Source organism: Mytilus trossulus, unplaced genomic scaffold (genome assembly GCF_036588685.1).
Source record: "Mytilus trossulus isolate FHL-02 unplaced genomic scaffold, PNRI_Mtr1.1.1.hap1 h1tg000128l__unscaffolded, whole genome shotgun sequence".
NCBI classification, from domain to species: domain Eukaryota; kingdom Metazoa; phylum Mollusca; class Bivalvia; order Mytilida; family Mytilidae; genus Mytilus; species Mytilus trossulus.
This window is the reverse complement of record NW_026963301.1, coordinates 2040070-2064549: the sequence shown is the minus strand read 5'-3', so window position 1 is coordinate 2064549 and position 24480 is coordinate 2040070. Positions and strand designations below refer to the sequence as shown.

The following is a 24480-nucleotide window of genomic DNA, read 5'->3' as shown; positions in this document are numbered from 1 at the left end:
ATTATTAGACTATCTAGTTTGAAAATTGTGCTTTGTGACCGGGTAAACCAACCAAGATGGCCGCTACGGCTAAAAAAAAGAACATAGGGGTAAAATGCAGTTTTTGGCCTATAACTCAAAAACCAAAGCATTTAGAGCAAATCTGACAGGGTAAAATTGTTAATCTGGTCAAGATCTATCTGCCCTGAAATTTTTAGATGAATCAGACAACTGCCCCTAAATTGGTAATTTCAAGGAAATTTTGCTGTTTTTGGTTATTATCTTGAATATTATTATAGATAGAGATAAACTGTAAACAGCAATAATGTACAGCAATTTAAGACTCAAAAATAAGTCAAAATGACCAAAATGGTCAACTGACCCCCTAAGAAGTTATTGTCCTTTATAATCAATTTTTAACAATTTTCATAAAATTTGTAAATTTTTACCAACATTTTCCACTGAAACTACACGGACAAGTTCATTATAGATAGAGATAATTGTAAGCAGCAAGAATGTTTAGTAAAGTAAGATGTACAAACACATCACAATCACCTAAACACAATTTTGTCATGAACTGTGCGCTTCCTTTGTTTAATTCACATATACCAATGAGCGACACAGGCTCTTTAGAGCCTCTAGGGTTTTGTTATGTTTTTATTGTTTTCTTTTTGTAGTCGTTTTTTTCTTCTTTCGTTTTTTTTTAACTTTTTGACAAAGTGACTTGAAGCTCCTGTTCTTCTCTTGCTTTAGAGTAGGATTCCTGCATTGGCTTCATCTACAATTTCTCTACCGTAACATTTTCTTGGTGGTTTACACTAATACATGACGCCATTCCAGCATCACTTCTGTAAATACCTTCATAACATAATGTAAGCTTTTATTACTATGTTCTTTCACTTTTCAGAATCAAGCTGCAATCCCTTTTTTATGAAAAAGATAGGCAGTGTTAGAAATTATCCTAGAGTATGCAATTGAATAAGATTTAATTTTTTCTTTCATAAGTACAAAGATTTGGTTCAGAAGTTTTGCTGCACTCATTGGAACCTAAAAACAAACATGATAAACGGGATGTGGCATTACGGTGATGTTGTTTAAAGAGCATAATATCGTTCATTTTAATAAACTTACTATAACATTTCACCACTATTTGTCACTGTCATCTGGTCATTATATCTTTGAATATTGCCTCCATTGGTATGAATATTGATTCTATGATTAATGTATTAACACATAACTATATATTAATTCTGGAGAACAAATGCTATAGAGGTTAACAACTTTCAGTCACCGTACGGTCATCAATATTGAGCAAATCCTATACCGCATAGTCGGCTATGAAAGACCCCGAAATAAACAAATGTAAGACAATTCAAGCAAGAAACCATTCTTCTTGATTTCTGCTAAAAACAATGAACGAAAACAAATAGAAAATACAGTAACAAACGACAACATCTAAATCGCAGGCTGTTCACTTGGGACAGCCACATACAGATTGTAGTAGGATTTAACATGTAAGTAGGCGCTAACAGACTAGCATACATTGTATGAACAAATCTATGAAAATAAGTTAAAAAAGGCTTAACTCATAAGATCGAAAAACAAACCTCAATAACAATTAGGATATGCTTTGTGTATGCAATGTGAAATAAGTTTTTCTTTTTAAATAAAACTTCCAAACCAAATATCTGTAGATATGGAGGAATAAAGGTTTTATTTTAAGTAATTTGTGGTAACAAAATCCTTCACTTAATAATTTACCAGTAATGCATAGATTACTTTCGTTGAAAGGGTGAACGTTACTGCATACTCAGGCGTAGCGAACGAGTGATTCTTAAACCCTGTAAGATGGTAAGAAAGGGACATGATCATCAAAAAAGTAAACATTGACAATTAGGGAAGAGAAATCATCCCCTTTGTAGTAAATATTTGTGTAGAGTTTCGGTTCATAATAATATATCATTAAGATGTGCATGTTATTTTTAATTTACCACCAATCTACAATCTCCATCATAATGTCTGTGATACCGGAGTACAACATTAATTTTCCAAACAATATTTCAATTTCAACTTTAATTCACATCTTTTCTTGTGTTAAAATATTGATTTTATCATAAAATATGTTGGTATGTTAACATAAAGAATTAACATCAAGTTCACTTTTCGACCTTCACCTCTTGTTCACAAATGACTTGATGTAGGATGACAATGATAACCTATCTGTTTCACGTCGTTGCTGTAGTGGTATCATGTTGTTGTTCATGACAGTAGTTTATTGTCATCCCAATCAACTTTGTGTTGCTTGTCATTAATGAGACATTCCACACATTTTTATAGAAATCGTGATTAGAAAAAGTAAATCAACAAAAATAACGATCTCCACCATAGTAATTAATGTGATAGTCGGTACATTTATTGTTTTTAAGAAGACAAAGAGGGTTACTTGGAATATAAAAAAATGAAGAAAAAGTTTATCCTTAACATCTTCTTTAACATACCATGACATTATTAATGAGCATAACGTGTCTTGTGAAACCTTAATATAAAAACTATTGTTTTCTGCTCTTTGATTTTGCAGTAAAAAGAAGAAAAAATGTAAGTAATACCGAACTCCCGAAAGTACAAAAGTTTTTTCTTATCGAATGACAAAATCAAAAGCTAAAATATTTCAGACGAATAAAAAAAAAGTGTCATATTGATGTTTATAAACAGTTAAATCCGTCTTCAAACTTAAAAAATATATTCAGGAGTGAAAGAGAAGAAACATTTGAATTTTGTTCACGGTCTTAATTGATTAACACTGGACATAAAGCAACCAATTGTCAACCAATTATAAATTGATTTAAAATACATAAGCTGATAAGATATCAATTTTCAGAATAGGTAATTTTTCTGGAATCATCAATTCGCCTTGTCCCGTTAATTGATAAGTCTTGTCTTAAGGACACGATACGTTAAATATTAAAATAGTTTTCAAGGCAAACGAAAAGATTATTACAGTACGGTACCTAGTTTGGATTAGTTAATATACAGAACGTATTGAATAAATTATCAAGTCTTGCACTAAATTTCTTATACAATTTAAACTATGATAAAAAAAAAATGGGTGTTATGTGAAACTATCTTCATATAGTGGGCTTGTTTTTTGTAAGTGCATAAAAACAGTTGATGAAAATGTTTGTTTTTGTAATTATTTTTCAATGTGTTCGATGGGATAACGGATGTGACTACTTTATAAATAAAAATAATTGGACGAGTAAGGAAACGAACAGTGTTCTATTATCAAATTTCATCTTATTTAATGTTAAATCTTTTCATAAACATCAGAACTGGAGGGATGTACTGGACTATATTTTACATTGTCGTTTATCTAGTATTGAACAGACTTCTGATAGGTAAGGTGTTTTTTTGTATACATTTTTTTGACATGATAGTTGACGCTCAGATCAAAACAGTTAAAAAGATGTAATAAACATCATGAATTGCTTTAAATTCGGACATGGTCAACAGAAGCTTAATTTTAGATCAAGAAATGCATTCAAAGAAAAAGTTTTTTAATGATAAATTGACTTTTAACAGTCAACATTACACTTTTACACGGATTCCCAGGCGAGTCTCACCGAACCATCTACGTTTTTTTTTCCGGTATTATAACACTGCTTACATTTCAAGTTGCCATAAAGAACATTAAGTGTTTTTATAAGTATAACACATTTTCAGTTGTGCATGTAACATCTTCAACGTAGAGTGTGCCAACAAACTGGATATGACTAATTATTGTAAAGAGCAAGAAACTGAACAAAGATGATGGAAAACGATTAAAACTTTTTCTAACATATATATCACAAACAAACAAAAAAATAAACATTTACAAGGAGATTTAGAGGTAATGCAAACATGTTGGAAATGCTTATAATTGTTTAAATACTAGTTTTACTCTTTGTTAATGAAAAATAGTACAAGCAGAGGGTATTTGTTCGTTGTTGTTTGAAGTACAAGAATATAACGCAACCCTTATGCGATCTTCAACAATCTGTTTACAAGATCTAAATATCACTATTTTCATGCTTTAATTTAAACCAAAATGTTCACAGTTATAACTATGACATGTTAAAAAAAATATCTGTAATTTAATGGAATTGCGAGTAATTACAATTTTAAGTGAACTCTTTGATTTGTAGCCAATCTTTACGAAGATTTTTTATATTTATTTATCAATGTTATTAATTTGTTATCGATAATATTGCTGAAAGTGAATATTCTTCATAATACATTATTTGTTATTGTCAAATGCAGTTGAACAAAGTCGAAATGCATGCAAAATTTAAAAAAAATAATTAACGAAATATTGCCAAACTACGTAATATAGTTTGAACAAATATATCATGTTGTTGAGGGGTATTTGCGAAAAATGTCAGTCAAGGGACTGTAAAATTTACCAAGCCGCTAGTCGATGGAAATTCGGTCCCAAAGCTGTTATTTTTCGCAAATACCCTCCATAACATGATATATTTGTTTTATTACACCGAATAGGTTTGGATTACAAATCTCTGTACAGGTGAGGATATTTTTTTACTTTAAATCTGTAAATCATTAACATGTATATGTATAATTTTGAGGATAAGAGGATTTTATCATAGACAAAAAGTAAATTTCAACTGATTAATAACATACAAAATGTTTTCCAGATGCTTCAAAGGTTAGACTTGTGGATGGAAAGTCCTTTCATGAAAATGGCGCTGATATTTACGAAGGACGCTTACAAGTATTTTACAATAACGAATGGGGGAATGTCTGCGATGATGAATTCACCCAGACGTCAGCCAAAGTGGTTTGTGGAATGTTGGGATTTTATGGGTAAGTATGTAGTTATCTTTATTCCATGTATCTTTATAAGATATTCAAATCACATATGTAACATTAACTAATTCTGGAAGTTCTGACTGTTTACTTGAAAAACATTTTTTTGTGACATTTTCTAGAACAACTTGGATGGTCATACTGCTTAAACAAGAGATTCCAGTTTCTTTACTATTTTTTATATTGTAGTCTTTCGTCGATTAAAGGTGCTTTGGCATATAAGTAAGCAACTTATTACAACACTTTCATATGTACATACGCTTACCTTATTTTTAGAAATTATATCGAGGCATATACATTTTTCACCCAAATACTAACTATATATATATATATATAGTATAGGGATCTTGGTGACTTAATGGTCTAAGTAGTCGAACTACTGTATCTTTCGCCAGTCACCAATGATGGTGCAAATTCCTATTTTCCTAAGATTATGAATTCATGTAATTTAACTCAACTTACTGTTATTTCAAATAGATTTAAAATTTATGGAAATATTGCAAATGAGAATATTATAGCGGTATTGCACTAAATTGGTTAAAACGTATTGAGTCGAAGGTTACATTGCACGAGCTTGTAATTGCATTTGATATTCCATGAGGTTTGATCTTAAGTTACACTTTCATAGCATCAACATAAACGGAATTTATTAGTGACTCTTGAAAAGGATAAAGCACTAGTAAATGTGACAAAAGAAAGGACTGTATTGTAGACCAAAAATGGAAAATATGCGTGGAGATCTGTAACAAAACTTTTATTTTTTTGAAAAACTAACAATTTTTTTATCATAGGCATAGATTACCTTAGCCGTATTTGGCACTACTTTTTGGAATTGTGGATCCTCAATGTCTTTAACTTTGTACTTGTTTGGCTTTCTAAATATTTTGATATGAGAGTCACTGATGAGTCTAATGTAGACGAAACGCGCGTCTGGCGTACTAAATTATAATCCTGGTACCTTTGATAACTATTTACAGAAAGGTCAAATAAGTCAAGATATCGTTTGTTAAATGTTTGACGAGACGACATCTTCTACTATCAATACAACCTTTGGATTTATTTGAATGCTTTTCGACTGAACCCTCTACCAATCAAGCTGTGAATGGAAAGACATTATTTGGGATATCCTAACACTTGGGATATATTTGTGTGATGCTAGATTGTTGCTCACAAACATTCTAGACAACAAGTGATAACTAGTCATTTCAGTACTCAACCGACCTTACATGTCAATATGTAGGTGTAAAGAACGACATAAGTACCTTTTATCTGTAATTTTACATGAAACACATCAATACTCTTCCCTCACTTCAAACAAAACACGTTTTACAATAATTATGATACAATGTTATAATAGAGTTATAATTGTTAATAAACCCATCTGGCGTTATATCACTGACGATGCATAAACTAGCTTTGCTTTTATCATGTAGTGACAAGCTCGCAAGCTCGTGCAATATAAATTATACTCGGGACAATATTCCCCAATATTCATGCAATAACCCTTTTATGGTATAGCAATATAATATTTGAAAGTAAAAATTGGTTTAAACAAAGATTTTGTCGTTGATGACGTCTTTAATTTTCACGATTTATTGCACTAGTGCAATATTGGAATTTATTGCACGCTACTTTTTGGTGACTTTCTCTGGGAATTATTATATTGCCATGCAATAAATTGTATATTATTCTCCTTAAAAGTTAAATAATAAAAATACCGAATTCTTGGGAAAATTTAATACGGAAAGTCCCTATATATAATCAAATGACGAAATCAAGGACTCAAACACATCAAACAAACGTGGTTTTATAGCTAGCTAGCTCACTTTAATGAGAGTCGCAGAAAGTTTCATTATATTGATAACAATACAATGTGCGAAACAAACATACATAACAGGTAAAAATGTTAAAATAGGGGTACAGTAGTGAGCATTATGTAATAATCTAAATCATTATAAAACAGACATATATGTCGGCAAAGAAAAATCAGAAGGCATATTGACAAAGCACATTAGTAAAAACGAAAGACAATAATACAAACATTTATTATAGCACAATGACACATTGACGAGATGTATAAGTACCAAAGTACGAACACGGATATTACAAAAATAGACTTAACAAACAAGAAATGATTATCAACGACGAATGATTTGGGAAAAGGATGTGGCATATGCAGCTGATGAAGCTGGTATATTACTAATAAGGTGGGGGGAGTTAAAAAAAAAAATTGAACTTGTCTCGTTTGCCATAGATTCTGGTAATGATACTGAGAAAACCGCTTATGTTAAATACGAGGTATAAATCTAGATATGAAACAAAGTAAGCTGTGTTTGTTGTTTCTTTCGTTTCTAGTTCTGGAAGATATGTAAATAGAACCCAATCAGAAAAGTTTTGATTGTTAATGGAAAGAGCGTTATCAATATATCTGAATGTGAAATTAAATTATTTGGTTTCTTTGTTCTTCTTGTTCTTGACAAGTGTCTAAATGAACTCCGACTCATGAAAACTAGAAGAGTAAGTTCCCATAGTATTTTGTTGAAAAAGTCTACCTCCAAATTCAGCATATATGTTGTCAACAGGAAACTTCAGCATACTGATCGCTTGTTCCTCTGTGAAGTATGCTTTACTTTTTTGTTCACTGCAATGTATAAACCAAATATGAGACTGCCATGAGCACAATCACTAGAAATCATAGATGTCAACGATTTGCAGAACATTCAATATGACCGATAGAACAGAAACTCCAAGTACAATATAAGTTGTATTACTACACAATAATTTAAAAAAAATTATATTGAACATTGAAGTTGTTTCTAAGCGCCATTAAAATATAATCTTATTTGGTTTGTTTTCTGATTCAAGAAACATTTTTTTCGTAAATTATAGAATGAAAGCATGCCAAAATACATTCAATGCATATTTCTATTAACACATATTGTTCGATCTAAAATAGTGCTTTAATGTGGTACCTAACACTACAGAGAGATAACTCTGTGAAATCAGGTAAATGTTTTAATAACGTTGTAAAGTTAAGGAAATATTAAGCTTCTCTATAATCAAAATTAGTGTTTTTCAAACTGCTATATATCCAACCAAACTTTTCTGAGAAAGTTATTGGTATTTTTGAAATTTTTATATTTTTGACAAAAGGTCAAGGTAAATATTTTGTTAAAATTTTATGAAAATTAAACGAACCATATTAATTTTATTCAACACTTTAACAAGAAAAAAAAATCGACTTCATTCCTTTGCCAGTCAGGCTATCTAGACCATGCGTTGTTCGTTATTGTCTGCACATATTAACTAACGCTTATACTTTTTTCGTGTTAGTCTAATTTATTCGTTACCTGATATTATCTTTACCATAACTATACTGTATTTCTATTTAAAATGTGTTGTTCGTTATTGTCTGATCCTATCGCGTATACTCTTTTCGCATTAGTCTAATTTATTCGTCACCTTATATTATCTGTATTGTATTTCTATTTTGCCAGTAATGCAATTGCAATAGCTAGTACCTACAAGAACGGTAATAAGCGAATAGTCCTTGACAGTGTTAGATGTAATGGACGGGAAAAAGATATCATGAATTGTAAACATCAAGGATGGGGAACACATGACTGCTCACACGAAGAGGACATCGGAGTAAGATGCGGTAAATGATTTCAGTGTATTTTCTCTTCACTATTCATTAGATTGCACTTTTTTAAAGTTTTTTGTTATATCGGTAACATTTATTGGTATAACTATTGATTTTGTTATCAGTAAGATAAAACCATACTTAATATTGCACATATGAGTTTTTACGGTGCTACAATCTGTCGATATTATAGTCTGGCATTACACTATGTTTTGTTTTTTCTCTGACTATTAATGTCGTCTTTGAGACTAATTCCATTAGATGTTGAATGTGTACTTAATTGATATTTGAGACTTAAGATACATGATTTTTTTCATTAGTTGTTATTGGTTTTAAACTGCGAGTACTCTAAGAGTGTCTTTTTGTTTTTGTGATGTTAAAATACCTGTCCACGTGCACTTTGTGTTTTTGTTAGATGTATTCTAATTTCTATCCGTCTGATGAGTTGGGCCTCTTTCAAATACTGTTAATCATGTTTCACTGAATAAGACTTATCACTGGGCTTGTACTTACATTGACAACACAAATGGTGTCATATGCGGAACAGGATCTGCTTACACTTGAAGACATCTTAAATCACTATGGTGGGGTTGGTCTTTATACTTTTCTATGTTATATTCTATGTGCTGTAATGAGTTAGCTTTGCCATTATATCCAGAGTTCTACAATACCAGTTTAAATCAATATTATTTTGCAGAGCAAACTTGGAGGTTAAGCAAGTCTACAGAAGGGTTTGTTGAGATTCATATAATTGATTCTTATATACCAGTGTGCAATACAAATTATTCGGGGAAAAAGATTTGCCAATCACTTGGTTTAGTAGAAAGGTAACTCATATTACTAAAGCGAACTGAATTTGTTAGACAAAATCTGATCATAATGAAACGAACAGACAAGGAGTTGATCAAAATGAAAAAACAATATTTCCGTGAAATTTGTCACTAGAGAAATCAAAGGAATTATTATTCCTTATTAAGCAAGAAACACTTCAGCATCTTGCAGCCCTTACCTCAATTACAAGTGGCCTGAAATGTCGAATTCTCAGGTTTCTTTTATTATTTCTTTGTTAGTAATTGTCAAATCTCTCTTTCAAGTTGTTACATGAAAGTAATTTCTAAATTACATATAAAACCATCGTTGTTTATTTCATTGGCCTTCAGAGAAAGTTGATATTTGTAGCCAGGTACTTATATAAAGAATACACATTCTTATAAAAGCATATGTATTATCCTGTGTACAATTAAAATGCATGTTCATTAAATATAATATGTTTTCATGGTGACCATATCAATTATCTTTGATTTCATTCATTTCAGCAATAAGATTGTAGGAGTCGTCCCGGCCACTTCAAAAATTCTACGGTTTGTGGACATTAGTTGTACTGGCAAGGAACAGGTTTTATCACAGTGCACTAGAACGGTTATTAAGTATGGTGTATGTAAAACTGGGTTAAGTGCTTTCAAATGTAAGCTTAATTGTGTTAGAAGTTAATAGAAAATTGTAAAGGGTCAAGTTATATTATACAATACGGCAAGGTATATACCCTTTATTGCTCAGATGTGGGATTCTATCTGACGATTTACAGCCTAAAAAATAGACTGCCGATACAAAACTGACAACACGAGTTTAGAAAGAACGGGACAGCGCTTTGCAGGTTATATCATTGAAATTAGCTTATAAAGAAAAACAAAGATTGTACCGATGATAAAAAAAAAATTAAAAAAAAATTTGTCGTGTACTTCTGCACTTCTGAGTTTACTTGAAATATCATTGATATATATTCATTTTTTTGTAAAACTTATTGGTGATTAAATATTGAATTATTCAAAACACTTATGTGTGCCGCGCACATCATAAATTACCTTCTTTGAATAAGGCCCAAATTTAGGAAAGGTCTGTTTTTAGTACTATTCAACTTCGTTATGTTTCTAATTTGGTTTTCTAACTGCTTTGTTTCGAGCGTCTTTAATAAGTCTGAAGAAAAAACCTGGCATCTTTTTTGTGTCTTAAGATATAAGTGTATTTTAGCAAAAGGGATTTCTACATACATATGTTATTTGACATACGAGAACTAGGGAATATGTACGTAAAAACACAAAATGTTGTACGTCAGACGTGGGTTTCGTCACAAGGACTCACAAGTGACGCTTAAATTAAAAAAATATTAAAGGTTCAGTTAAAAAAAGGATTTTAAATATTGTTATGCATGGTTTATACCATTGTTATGATGAAAGAAACACAATAAAGATGAATATTTTGCAAAGTTTTTTTTCAAAATCTCACAACACATAGATTTGCTTAATGTATATGTAGCAAAGTTATCTTAAATCATAGTAAAAACATGACAAAAATATTTTCTTATTTCGACATGTTTGTTTTCCATGGTTACCTTTTAAATGCAATTTTTGTATACTTGTCTGATAATTTGATAATGACCTATGGGTATTAGGGTCTGGCTATTCTTGAGGATATTACAGACTAGTGTGGCTATTGTTGCAGGGTTGGTTTTTCTTGTCTTTAAGTTTTTATTTTAATCCGACTTCTATGTTGCTGCTGTTACTGAGTGTCCGGTCGTTCTGATAATATGGCAGATTATTTCGTCTCTTTTGATTAAATTTTGAAATGCAACGTATGCGGTGGGGTGCATATTAGCTCAGGGTCTTCAATGTCGAACTCCTCATTGAGATCAATCCTACTTATAATGCCTCTTTTTGTTGCCGAAGATTAGAAATGAAGTCGATGGCATGGACTTATTTGAAGTTGTACCAGCTGGTGACAATGTCGGTTTTGATGATAACTCTTATTGGCTCACCTCTTAGTGTTTCCTCTGACACACAAAATCGGCATGGTAACTTAATTGAAAAGGCATCTAGAGCGCGCAAACATTTATAAAAAGGGCACCTAGAGTGTATGGAAAATGAACAAAAAACCACCTACACTGGCTACAGTATGCTACAGATAACAACAAAGTAACAAGTAACCAGTTCAATAATCACTATATGGAACATTAGTCGTATCAAAACATTATTAAGAAATTATTGTACATGTTCTTGGTTGGAAGTTAAGATTTAGTCTCATTCAAGTTGTTTAAAAACAAAAATTTAAGTGCACACCAAAGTGGTCCTAAGTAAGGAGTTTTATAAATATAAGAGGTGGAACAGGAGATGATAAATTGATGCAATTCTACATTGCATACATTGCAGAAATTATTAACAATTACTTTTTTTTCTCCATATTTGATAAAAATTAAAGCATTTGTTAAGTGCTCCTATATAAGGAGGATTATAAATACAAGAAGTTAAACAGGAAGTGGGGCTGTACATAAACAAATGGGTAACTTGTGGAGATTATATTTCTGTTTTAAATATCTAGTATTTTAGTATTTGTTTTATTATCTTAAAACCCCTAATTAGCAGTAAACAATCATTAATAGAGGTTATAAAACTGCCAAAGGCAAGGTATTTTACTTTATCCCATTGTCAGTTAATTAGAGTGTTTCAAAATCAGGTAACAATTTTACCGGAATTGCAGATAGGTATGGATTGTTTTTTTTTTTAAAGATTTTTGAGACAATGGCGTCATTCAAAGAAGTGGGAAAAGGGCATGGCATCATTTATAACGACAAAAAGGGCATGGCGTCATCTAAAAATGGCATGGCGTCTATCCATGCTCAACATGCTTGTAGGAAAACTACTCTGTATGTTGTTGGTATGAGTTGTTCAGTTCCCTTATAGTTGTATTCAATCCAATTTTCATTCATGGTTGCGATTAAGACTTTTAATGACTGTCCACGAAATGATCGATTCGAAGTCAATTCACGAACATTGTTAGAACCGATTTCTGGTAAATAAAAAAACTTTGAAATTATACATTTTCACTACAGTGCAATAGTCAGTTCATGTGAACATCTGATTTTTATCTATTGCACCTTTATCAGGTTTAAATCAGAAACTTATAAATGGTACTACATCTTACAATGGACGACTAGAGCTTTATCATGAGGGGAAAAAGGGGTCTGTTTGTGATGATGGATTTGGCGATAATGAGGCGTCTGTAGTTTGTAGATATTTAGGACAGTCTTGGTGAGTTATGTTAATATTTTCTTATATATCATCTTTATGAAGCCTTTCTCCCTGTAAGTTAAAAACGATATTGATCAAAATCTAATTAAATCGGAGTTTGGCCGCTGATACTAGTGTGAATGATTTCACGACAGCAAATTAGTATTTTGACTTGATTACAACATTTGAACTTTATTTTTAGAACCTTTTTGCTGAAAGAAGGATTTAAAAGTTGAAAAAAATAACAAAAATACCGAAAATTACACAAGAGAACATTCATGGCATAAAACTGATTGTTTGTAAATAAACCAACAGGTAAAGCAAAGCAAAAAGTAGAATAAATATCGAACTCCATGAAAAATTCATAACGGAAAGTCCCTCATGACGCAAAATTAAACGCTCAACCACAACAAACTAAAGAAAAACATCTGCCATATCCCTGAATTGATACAAATGTGTCCGTATGCAAAAGGAAAAAATAACTGGTTATAGAGCTAGCTAAACCTCTCTCTTGCATGACAGTTGCATATAGTTCCATTAAATTGATAATAATTGTTATCCATTTGTCATATGTTTCAGTATTTTGGTTTTTAATAAGTTCTTTTGTAAATGATTTTGCATTGTACTTTATTTCATGTGTTTCAACTAATCAATTTAAGAATGTGAAGGTGATCACTCCTGTTTAGCTAGTGGCATCTATTTAATTGATTTGAACGAGTTGAAATCGGAGTATATCCCGTATTTAATGGTGTCATTAACGACAAAATGTTCCGTCTTTTATGTGTTGAAATTTATTTCATACTTCTAACTGATATTATAACATGACGTTAACTTCAAACGCTTTGAGAACACACCCGTGGTAAATTATAAATATATTGTTTGGGCTGTTCCGATTGTACTCAAACGTCGAATGCTTTCCTTATTCAGTTTGCTTTGTTCTTTCTCGTCAGTTTAATAGTGCGTTTATTTATGGGAATGACAAATATTTGCCTTCACCTAGAGCGCTTCGATTCAAAAGAATTGCCATATTTGTCCTATAAGAATAGAAATAATTCAGGGGGGCCTTGAATTTATATTGATTTTACAACGGGTTTGAATTTATGCCGATATTTTACCCCTCGCTGTCACTCATGGTAAAATATTTAGCATAAAGGACAAACACGTGGTAAAATCAGTATAATTTCAAGGACCCATGATTTATTTCTTATTCAAAACATTTCAGGAATGGACGTTTTTCCTATGAGTTTAAAGATTGGACTGAAGGTTCAAATTATCTATTGGACGATATTGACTGTACTGGAAGGGAGGCAAATATATTAAGTTGCAAGCATACGTCCTGGAATTCTCATAATTGTGACCAGAAACACAGAGAAGACGTTGGGATTCAATGTAAGTATTATTCTGAATCAATAAAAACTTATGTCTAGACATAGATCGTCTTGAAAATTTCATACTCTATAGATCCCACTTTGTAAATATAGTTGGTTCACACACAGTACCTCTGTTTGGAATGTTCTTATAATGTATTATCTATTCTAGATTTTTTAATTGATATCAAGATGTTACCAAAGTTTCCTTTTACGAAGACAAAACTTTGATATTATACGAATCTAGGTACACTCGAATAGATGTCTTGTCATAATTATTCAGGCCTCCGAGAAAAGAAACGGATGGCACATTAGTTTTTTATTTTTATTTTTTTTATTGCTTAATTAGTAAGACTTATGACTGATGTTAAATACTTTACAATCCTATGTTGTGACCATTGTTAACATTTCAAATTTCTAACTTTTCATGAAACTTCATACAAAGTGAGAATGATAAGGAATTGCTATTATTTTAGACAACAACACAGTTTAATACAACCAAAAGAGATATTTGTATATCGATAATTATATAAACCGTCAAATGCAACCGAACTAAAGACGCTTAATTCTACATCTTTGTCAATCACAAAATAAGAACAATATCATAAAAACGCTAACGATATATCTTAGAATAACATTTCAATCAGTAAATGTATCGTAGGCTTGCCAGATGAAATGGCTCTCACATTGGAAGGTGGAAACAACGAAAATGAAGGTATAGCTCAGATTTTGTTGGGGAAACAAAGAACAAACATATGCAGTTTGGGATTTGAGCGTGACGATGCCTTTGTCTTTTGTCGAGAATTAATGAATGATTGCAGGTAGGTTCTTGCTGAACTTAACTTTTCTAATACTTAAATTTCTTTCACTTAGCAATTGGGATTACCTTGTGTTTCCATGTGTATACAAGCAAGCGGTTAACCTAGCTATAAAACCAGGTTTAAGTTACCATTTCTACATAAGAGAATGCATATTCCAAGTCAGGAATATGACAGTTGTTAAACATTCGTTTCATTTTGCCTTTTGATTATGGAATAGCCGTTTTGAAATTTGTTTTGTGGTTTTAAATAAGGGACTTGTGTTTACTATATAAAGCAATCATTTAGCTGTCAGTTCATCGAAGGGCATAAAAATACCAGTTACTGTAGGTTACACGGGCAAAGTTCACTCACACAAGTTTCACGTGAATTTATATGAATCTCAAGTGAATTTCACCATGGCCGAGCTTATACGTGAAACTCATATGAAATCAGTTTATGTGAGTTTCACACGAATCTTATGTCAATCCTACGTCAATTTCACGGGAAAATAACATATTTTTTTTTTCAAATTCAATTAGAATCATGCAAAACACCATTTTTATTTGTAAAGTTTCATCTCGATTCACATAAAATTTACATGAAAACTTGCACGTGAATTTCATGTATTAGCGCTCGTTTCAGGTGGATCTCACGCGAAATTTTCACATGAATTTCATGTGAGATTCATGTAAAATTCACATGAGTAAGTTTTGCCTGTGTATAGTCAACCTTTTTTATCTTCATATTTACTAAAGTTTACGCATCAAATAAGAAAAATAGAACGTAATTTTCTGTTTTAATTAGAATTCCGTAGTTTCCAACATACTTCTAAATCTGAAACATTTGAGTTAAGATTTTAAGTAATTTATCAGGTAATACTTAACAAAAACAATTTTCGAGCTATGCATAGTTTACATGATATGTTTTAGAAATGTTATAGTAGTATCAGGAACCCAGTACAGCTCATCAACAGAATACATATACCAGGAGGCGTTCCATTGTAATGGTAGTGAAGCAAAGCTAATAAACTGTCCTCGCTACTCCATAAAATGTCCAAGTGATTTTAAAGTAGCGGTTGTCTGTGGTATATGTGTTTTACATCTTTTGATAAAATAATTAATCAGATTGAATATATAAACAGAGTGAACGGATGTTAAGTCCTCGTTCCGGTCAATGTGTTGTGTGTTTATTTTTTCATTCCTCATAGTCAAAATTTCCAATCTGAAATGAACATTCCAGAGAAGATCATATTTTAAAACATCAAACATCCCTTAGGATTATATATTGTATAAATATAAATCACATTTTTTATATCTACCCGGACGACTACAAATTGACAACGGGTAAATCTTCTACTACACAAATAGTTATTCGCATTCACGTCAATGTACATAAGCTGAACAGGAATTCAAGGAAGAATATCTGGCACCATTTAACGCCACTTAATTTATGCTTATATTTTTATCTAAAAACATGTAGACCTATTTTCTATATCTGACATCAAAAAATGCTCGCCTGGACATTGCGCAATGACAAGCGTGTCATATAAAACAGCAAGTCCTTAACAAAATTATTAGAAAGCAAATTATGTTTAGTAATGCTGCTGCCATGCAAACACTGACAGTTGATTGTTAGACATTATTAATATTTTCTTTTATTATTAGTAGTATCAAATAAATCTTCAACAAAAATTAATTGATGTTCATTTTCATAAAGATTAAATAGAACAATTTATTTCGAAAAAGAATAAATTAACTAATAATCACTTTAATATTTAATGGATTTTTTTCTTTTGATCATAGACCCAACACTTCCTTCGGTGACGTTAGAAGTTCCATCTCCTTTGATAGTTAACGAACCTGTGAACTTGACATGTACTGCCACCGGCGGAAGCCCATCTCCTAATATTTGGTGGAACTGTTGTAATGATAATAACCGAACATATGTTATCCAATCTGAGAACCAGATCAAATCAGTTTTAGAAATAATTCCTTCGCGGAGATGTAATGCCGCCACATGTACGTGTTTTGTTCATCACACAGAGACTACATTTCCGGAAATTCAAAAAGCAGAAAAACTTGTAATATATTGTAAGTGTATTTATAAAATATAAATATAGATATAGGAAGGTGTGGCGTGAGTGCCAATGAAACAACTCTCCATCCAAATAAAAATTTATAAAAGTAAACCATTTTAGGTCAATGTACGGCCTTCAATACTCTTATTAGTATCAAATATGAAAAAAAACTTATTTTCACACATATTACATCATTCCTTTCATAGCAAACAGTACTTGCTGATTGATAAAAAAAAACATAACAGAAACTTGCTAATGATAGCCGTGTGAATGAATTCTTACTAATTATTTTATACGTTCATTTTTTTATTTAAAATAGTTTTAATTTTTATAAACTTTTACTTTTATTCAAATGTCTTTTTCAACCATGTGAATAGGTTTAATGATACATCGTCAAAATTATCTACCCAATATACCATATTTATTTAAATCATGAATTTCAAAGTGGTGACCAGATGTCAATTAGTACGATCATTACTTGAAAGTTATAACTTAGAGAGCAAATGCATTAACAAGTTATCGGAAAACATTTACTTGCTTTTAATCTACACAAAATCTGATTGGTTGTCATAGGGGAATAAAAAAGTCCAATATGGTAACAAAAAATATACTTCAATATACTTCTTTTTCATAATTGGTCCCTATAATTTGGGTTCAGGTATATTTATGATTAGGTTTTCAGATTACATGTTTTCTAAGCTAGGTTAAGATTGGTTAATGATAAGTGTTGGGGATAGGGATGGTTTAATATAGTTTAGGACCCGAAACTAAAAAGAAGACCGACTATTTTGTGGAAGGCAGACAAGAAATTTTCAAAGAATTATTGATGACTGTTTCCATTTCCCTCCATAATAAAAAACATAGTAAACATAAACAAAAAAACATGTATGCTATGATGCCGACAACGTAGTTGAGGCTAAGCTTTAGAACCTACTATGAACTACTGTATAGCTATTTTGAACATTTTGCTTTGATTTTTGAGGGGATAATTTTTTTGTATCATGCTTCTCGCTTGAAATAGAAATTATTGTTAGAAACTAAGGGCACACGTGTCGTTATTACTTTAATCATTAACGACGTCATAGGAAAACATAGTGACCAATAGATTAGCAATGGTCTGTCAAACTCGATGATGTTTTTGAGCCATATATGTCATAAAATTGTGACAGAAAAACACCCTTTCGTTTAAAAAAAAACCTCGACAATTCATAAACAATATTTGTTTGCCTTTTCTTGCTGATTAACATATAGTTTGTTCAAAGCAAACATATGAATGTACACCTTAATTGGTATAAACCAAGGAAACAATTAAATCGTGTTAATATAATAAGCATTGGATGATACCAGCCAATTTTTGGTGATTGCATTAACCTTGTCAACGACTCGAGACATGCTTACTTTTGACAAATTCAGTAAATGGTGTATCGATCTTTGTTGAATAAAATAACTTGATAGAAAATACATTTTAGATTAAATATTAAATGAAAAAATAACTTTATTTTTTTAGATCCTGTCAGAGATGGTTTAAATGTAACTGCTCCACTTCTTACTGAACACCAATCTAGCATATTGACATGTGAGGTTTCTGACGGCAATCCCTTGCCTGACATTTGGTGGACATGCAGTGGAATACCATATGATAATGTTACATCGGTTGTCACACATAATTCATCTTCTTCGACCTTGTTTTTGACACCAACTGTTGATTACCATAATAAAACTTGCACTTGTATTGGGAGGCAATTCAACACAACGTTTGAAGACATATCTGAACCCACAGTATTACGTGTTTTATGTGAGTTCCTCCAATGTTTTGGGTACCTATAAAAACATATCGGGTATATTTACAACTTCATTTAAATGTTCAGATACAGATGTTGGGTTTTTGGTTTCTAATTGTACAATGATCAGCGGCAGTGAAAGTTTTCGTATTCAATACTTTTGTGAAAAACTAATGAAAGCTGTAGAAGTCAGGTTTATTTTTCTACTCCTGATATATTGGTTTCAAACCATACCGGATCATTGGAAATGGATTTAGGGTAGTTTCTATCAATACACATATTTTAGTTACAATTTTTTTGTCCGCTTCTTTCCCTTTGTGCCGCTTACAGATTTTTCGCTGGTATTTGTGGTTTCAGCAGGTATATACTCACCTTATTAACGTTTCTAGACATTGTTTTCTGGAAAGATTAAGATTCGTTAGACTAGTATAGAAAATATCTGTACGCTTTTCTTAGCATATCGTTTTTTTTGTTGTTGCGTCGGAGCTTCTTTAAAGCTTAATATGGTATAAAACGGTAAGTGACACTCACTTTGATGTCTCATTTGTAATCCTTCCACATCTTTTTATTGTAATTTATAACTTCAATTGGTATTCGATCGAATAAGTTTAAGTTTCTACATCTTTTATAGATCCATTTTTAAATCTATTTCAGATTCAGTAAACGAGGTGGAAGTATCCTCTACAAATCTAATTGTGGGAATTCGATCTTATCTGATTTGTCGCGTAACCGGCGGAAATCCAGAGCCTGTTGCAAAATGGATTTGTGATGGAAAGTTTCAAAAATCTTATGAAATTAGATCATTAGAAGCCGTATTAGCACTAATGTCATTTATTCCGACCTCAGCTCATCATGCTCAGCAGTGTACTTGTGTTGTTAGCCAGCCTGGAACAAATTTCAAAGAAGTTCATCAATTATTAGTCTTACGTGTAACGAGTAAGTAATTGTAAACACTAGTTCACTTACCTTGCATGCTTATTACCTTATAATGAACATGATTATTAAGGCATGTTGATATATATTAAGTAAGCATTTCAAGATCTTCGTTTTTAAACGGTTGAACTTATTAGGGTCATGCATCGAGGATTCGGGAGTGCCATATTTTCCACTCACATCATTGTCCGTCCATCCGTCACTAATGGTTTCAAACGCAAATGTTTCAAAAACTATTGTTAGAACATTAAATAGATCTAGTACAGTTATTGTGCATTATATGCAGAAGCTATCCTTTATATCCTACGAAAAGCTTAACATCACATTTTGATGTGTTTTGTCTGCGTTATGGCAAAATCAAATGACAAAACACATACAAAACGAATGGACAACACCTGTCATATTCCTGACTTAGTACTTCAAATGTATAAAATGAAGGATTAAACCTGGTTTTATAGCGCGCTAAACCTCTCACTTGTACGACAGTCTTATCAAATTCCGTTATATTTCCAACGATGCACAAGCTCAAACGTCTGTTTTATTCACTCACTAAGATAATCTATCAATGTGATAAATTGTTATCTGCCGGTTAAAAACGACAAGTTCTTTCAATATCTTTTAAAAAATAAAGACATATTATCCATTTTATTGAATTTAGAAATTGGATTTTACATGATATTTAACTTTCCTAAATGAAAATATTTGGATTAAAATAACTAACAAACAACAACAATTTCAATCGAGGAAACATTTCAACTAATTCTAGCTGTAACATGCTCATAGTAAAGCCATCACTTTCTTTATCTGTGACAATTTGAATGTTAAAAAAAAATATAATCCATTTTACCTACTGTTCTTTCAGGTCTTCCAACAACCACAACAAAGGAAATGATAACAGGAAATACAAGTGAACTCTGGTCAAATACATAATCTTATCAAATATGTGTTAAAATATAGCAAAACAGTTGAGACATACTGTGTCATGTTAAAGTGTATATTCATCTGGTCATATATTTTAAATAAAATATCATAAGTAGCATGTGTTACTTTTGGTTAATCTATTTAGGGTAGAGTTCACACTTCTTGCATACAGTTCAAACCTGCACACACAAATCAAAAAAGGAAGGCCACGTGTTTAGTGCATCATTAACAATCCACTCTATATTTAAATGAATAAGATATACTACACTAAACATGACCATTTTTTGCTTGATTATTGCTGGAATGGGCGTCACCATTTTAGAACAGGATACCCTAAGGATGATTTATCTAAGCTTGGTTTATATTAACCTAGCGGTTTTAGAGGAGAGGAATATTTGACAAACATCAAGTGATGGCAGTATAATAAATAGGACTTTAATCTCAGGTTAGATAAGAAGGCAAAATTAAAACATTCTTTCATAAGATATATAGAAGATTCAAAGTATATCTTTTAAACGACGCAGTTGACAACATATTAGTTGAATATGGTGAATTGATATTTTAACATACATAAATAAAGGTTATGTATTGTATATGCCATTAACACAACAAACATAAGATGTAACTAACCAAAATGTATCTAGAGGACAATTAACAGACAAATTATTCAACCATCGAGTGTAGTAATTTGGTACTAATTGTGATTAGGTACATTCTGATATGTGCTCATTGTAAACAGACTTGATAGAAAACTTAAAAAACAAGCTCATGTATCTTGATTTGAAATTTTTTTTTTTTTACATATCTGCAAAAACATGTATATTGAAATGTAAAAAACACACACATTATTCAAGTGGATGCTTGTCCCGATTTAACTACTAAGCAATTGAAACACTCAGGCATTCTACTCAAAGATATGATGTGACAATTATAATAAATGATTTTAGATTTCCTATTTTCAATGTAATAAAATTCACTCCTTTCTTTACTTCTGCATGTACATCTATGCCAGAATATGAAAGTGTGTGAAAGTGTCCTAGTAACAGAAACACTACTCTAGTATTATATGGATATAAAATAAAAGTGACTTTTATAGAAAAATAATGGCTTACTCTAATCCGTAAACTGGTTTATAATGTATATCTCTATGTCTAAACATACTATGTACAGTTAAAATCGATATAAACATCTCCTGATAAAATATATCTGTTTTTACATTTAATGACACGACATGACACTTTTAGTTTCACCCTTTAAGATATATTGTCTTAACTGTTAAAACGTCCATTATTTGAAAAAGGGTAGGAATGAGACACAACGCAAAAGCACAACGAAACAGTACATCTAGTAAGGCAGCAACCATTTGATTTTAAGTTTGTTTTGAAACTGAGAAAAAAATGTTTGTTTCACCCTCAGCTGCCACTTTTTATGTTATGCTAAGATTGAAAGAAATTGTCGCAAAAAAAAGTAGATTGTCTTTCGCCGAAATCGAAAAAAAAAGTTTATCCAGAAAAAAATCCATAGCCCCCCACCCCCCCCCCCCCCCCCCCGAAAATAAAATGGTTGCTGCCTAAAGTGTCAACATGTGTTTTCAACTATAGGGTCTCTATAGCACGTTAGTTTTTCTTTCTTTCTGATCTTTAAAGAGTAATCACAAAAGTACAAAAGTACTGCACTCCGGGGAAAATTCAATCGGAAAGTCCCTAATCAATTTAATTTAAATACTTTATATAAAAAACAGACAACCAAAGAGAAAAAAAAACAAAGCCGCAAATGTGCCTTCAACACAGCAAAACAATCGCTCACCTATAAAAAAAAAGGGGGGAGGGGTATTGAACACTCGTTATATTGTCCTTGTTAGCTAATTAAATATTTGAAACGTTTACATTTTATATATAAGGGAGTTACAGAGATATCGGATTAATCAATTGTCAAAATAGGTACAGTGAGTGCAGACGTCTTGTAAAAAAAATAATATCAAAAATACCAAATGCGAGAACAATTCAGAATGGAAAGTCTTTTAATCAAATGGAAAATTCAAAAGTACAAGCACAACAAACGAACGGAAATAATTGTCATAAATATGGCATACTTGGTGTAGACAATTCCTTCTGCAAAAAATGTTGATGGAAACCTGATTTATAGCTAACTAAACTTGCTACTTGTATGACATTGGCATAAAATCTGAACGTCTCAAAATGTGTTAATGGTCCGATTTAGTGTATCTGATGAAAGTGTAAAAAAGTATTGTGGAGGCATGAATGCTGTTTTCTTTATATTCATATAGTTTATATATATTTATATATGTTAGTGTTTAAATGAAAAACGGGCTTTAACTGGAATTTGAAAAATGGATATCCACAAAATTCTACCTTCTGATAGTGAAGCCATGCTAGGTTTTACTATGCTGTATAGGCAGTTCAAATAACCAGTCTTCCAACTGATTGACCGTTTGGCAGTACGTACACATAGCTCTGTTAATTATTTATTTCGTGTATATTATTCATAGAATATTTGAACTAAACTTTTATCAGGCAATCATCAATAAACCAACCTTGTACGCAATTTGCTTATCTACAATCATAAATATGCAGAATACATTTTATACCTCGAACATTAAATTCCAAACAGCATCGCAGTCAGTGATCAACGTTCAATCATTGAGTCTCAAGTTGCAAATAGCTTGTCAATGGTCAATAAATGATACTTGTAAGATTTAAAATTTAATGTCGAATAAACAATAAAACATAGGAGTTTCTTGTTTCAAATATTGTTGAAATTGTTATTTAACTGTTTCCGTTTGGGTATAGTTAATGTTTATTGTATTTTACCGTGGACTTTCAAACGTACAATATGTCAGTTCATCAAATTATAGCATGTGCCGATTTTTCATTGCACTTTACTTAATTTGGTTACATATAATTGTCTTATAGACAATCAATTCCGATGATCTTATTTGTACTTCAAATTAAGTGTTTCAAGTTGAGTGCTTCTTTACAAGTATTTTGTTTTTGACGGAGGATCCCAAATCAATTGACTGCTTAAGAGAACGTTAGTGTAACTTAGACAAAATTCAAATTATATTACTTTAAGATTACATGTAAACGCCATTGAGATTGATATCATATAAGCTCGTGAAATAAAAGTACTGATTCTTCTCGAATATTCAACCGAGCGATACCACACAATTCGCTTGCTAGTATAGCAACAGGCTGGTAAGATCATGGAGTTAGTTAAGAAAAAAGACGATTTGAATTGAAATGAGATAATGTCATTGATTTTTAAGTCACAGTCCTACCTAACATATACTTTGTATTAACATTTACAATAAAAAGAAGTTGACAAGCGTGGTGTATTCCTTATGGTATGAAGATGACTTTGTTGATATCCATGTGTTTATATACTAGTAGGTGCTTTACATCATTTTTAAATCATTTAGACACAATACTGAAATCGTAACTGCAGTTCTTTAACTTTTATGTTTTACCGAATCATGTTAAATTTATTGAATATCTAAATGTGTAAAAATGAATATCTCAGTGTACACAAAAATATTTGAGGATATAAGTATCTTGCCTTCAAATGTCAAAAGTGAAAGGTTTGGCGTAAAGTCTAAACGCATCAGCTAGAATATGATGACACAAACCTTTTTTAAAACCTGAAGAATATTGATGAATAAGTTGATCATGATTATTTTAAAAAAAAATCTTAGTAAAAAGTGATTTAAAAATGACTAAAATCTTGAACTTTTGTTATGAATACAAAAAAAACCAATTAAACATAAATTAATATGATATTCAAATCATTTAAAAGTTGGAAAGTCTGCCGGTCATAGTGTTTTAATTTGCTTTCATTGACAAGTCAATACATTTTGTATATTCGATTGGAACTATATTGATGCCTTAATATTAATTGTTTCAAAATATTACTGGCATGATAAAGTAAAAACTATGATTTACTTTATTTTAATATATTTTAACTTTCAGTAGATAAGAAGCAAATAAATAAAACTTTTCATCATATAACATTAAAAATTAAAAGGAAACATATAATGCAGA

The 24480-nt window shown here is 31.2% G+C and overlaps 1 protein-coding gene across 1 annotated transcript; it reads left to right on the top strand.

The window, feature by feature from the left end:
• Positions 1-3271: 3271 nt before the first annotated feature.
• Positions 3272-20496, top strand: LOC134700220 (scavenger receptor cysteine-rich type 1 protein M130-like). The gene is made up of 13 exons (XM_063561579.1): positions 3272-3374; positions 4668-4836; positions 8337-8497; positions 9180-9309; positions 9799-9947; positions 12420-12564; positions 13766-13932; positions 14572-14731; positions 15640-15794; positions 16513-16800; positions 18295-18582; positions 19223-19504; positions 20364-20496. Exons 1-13 carry the CDS (start codon positions 3281-3283, stop codon positions 20429-20431), a joined length of 2256 nt encoding a protein of 751 aa, XP_063417649.1. The 5' UTR covers positions 3272-3280; the 3' UTR covers positions 20432-20496.
• The last annotated feature ends 3984 nt before the right edge of the window (positions 20497-24480 follow it).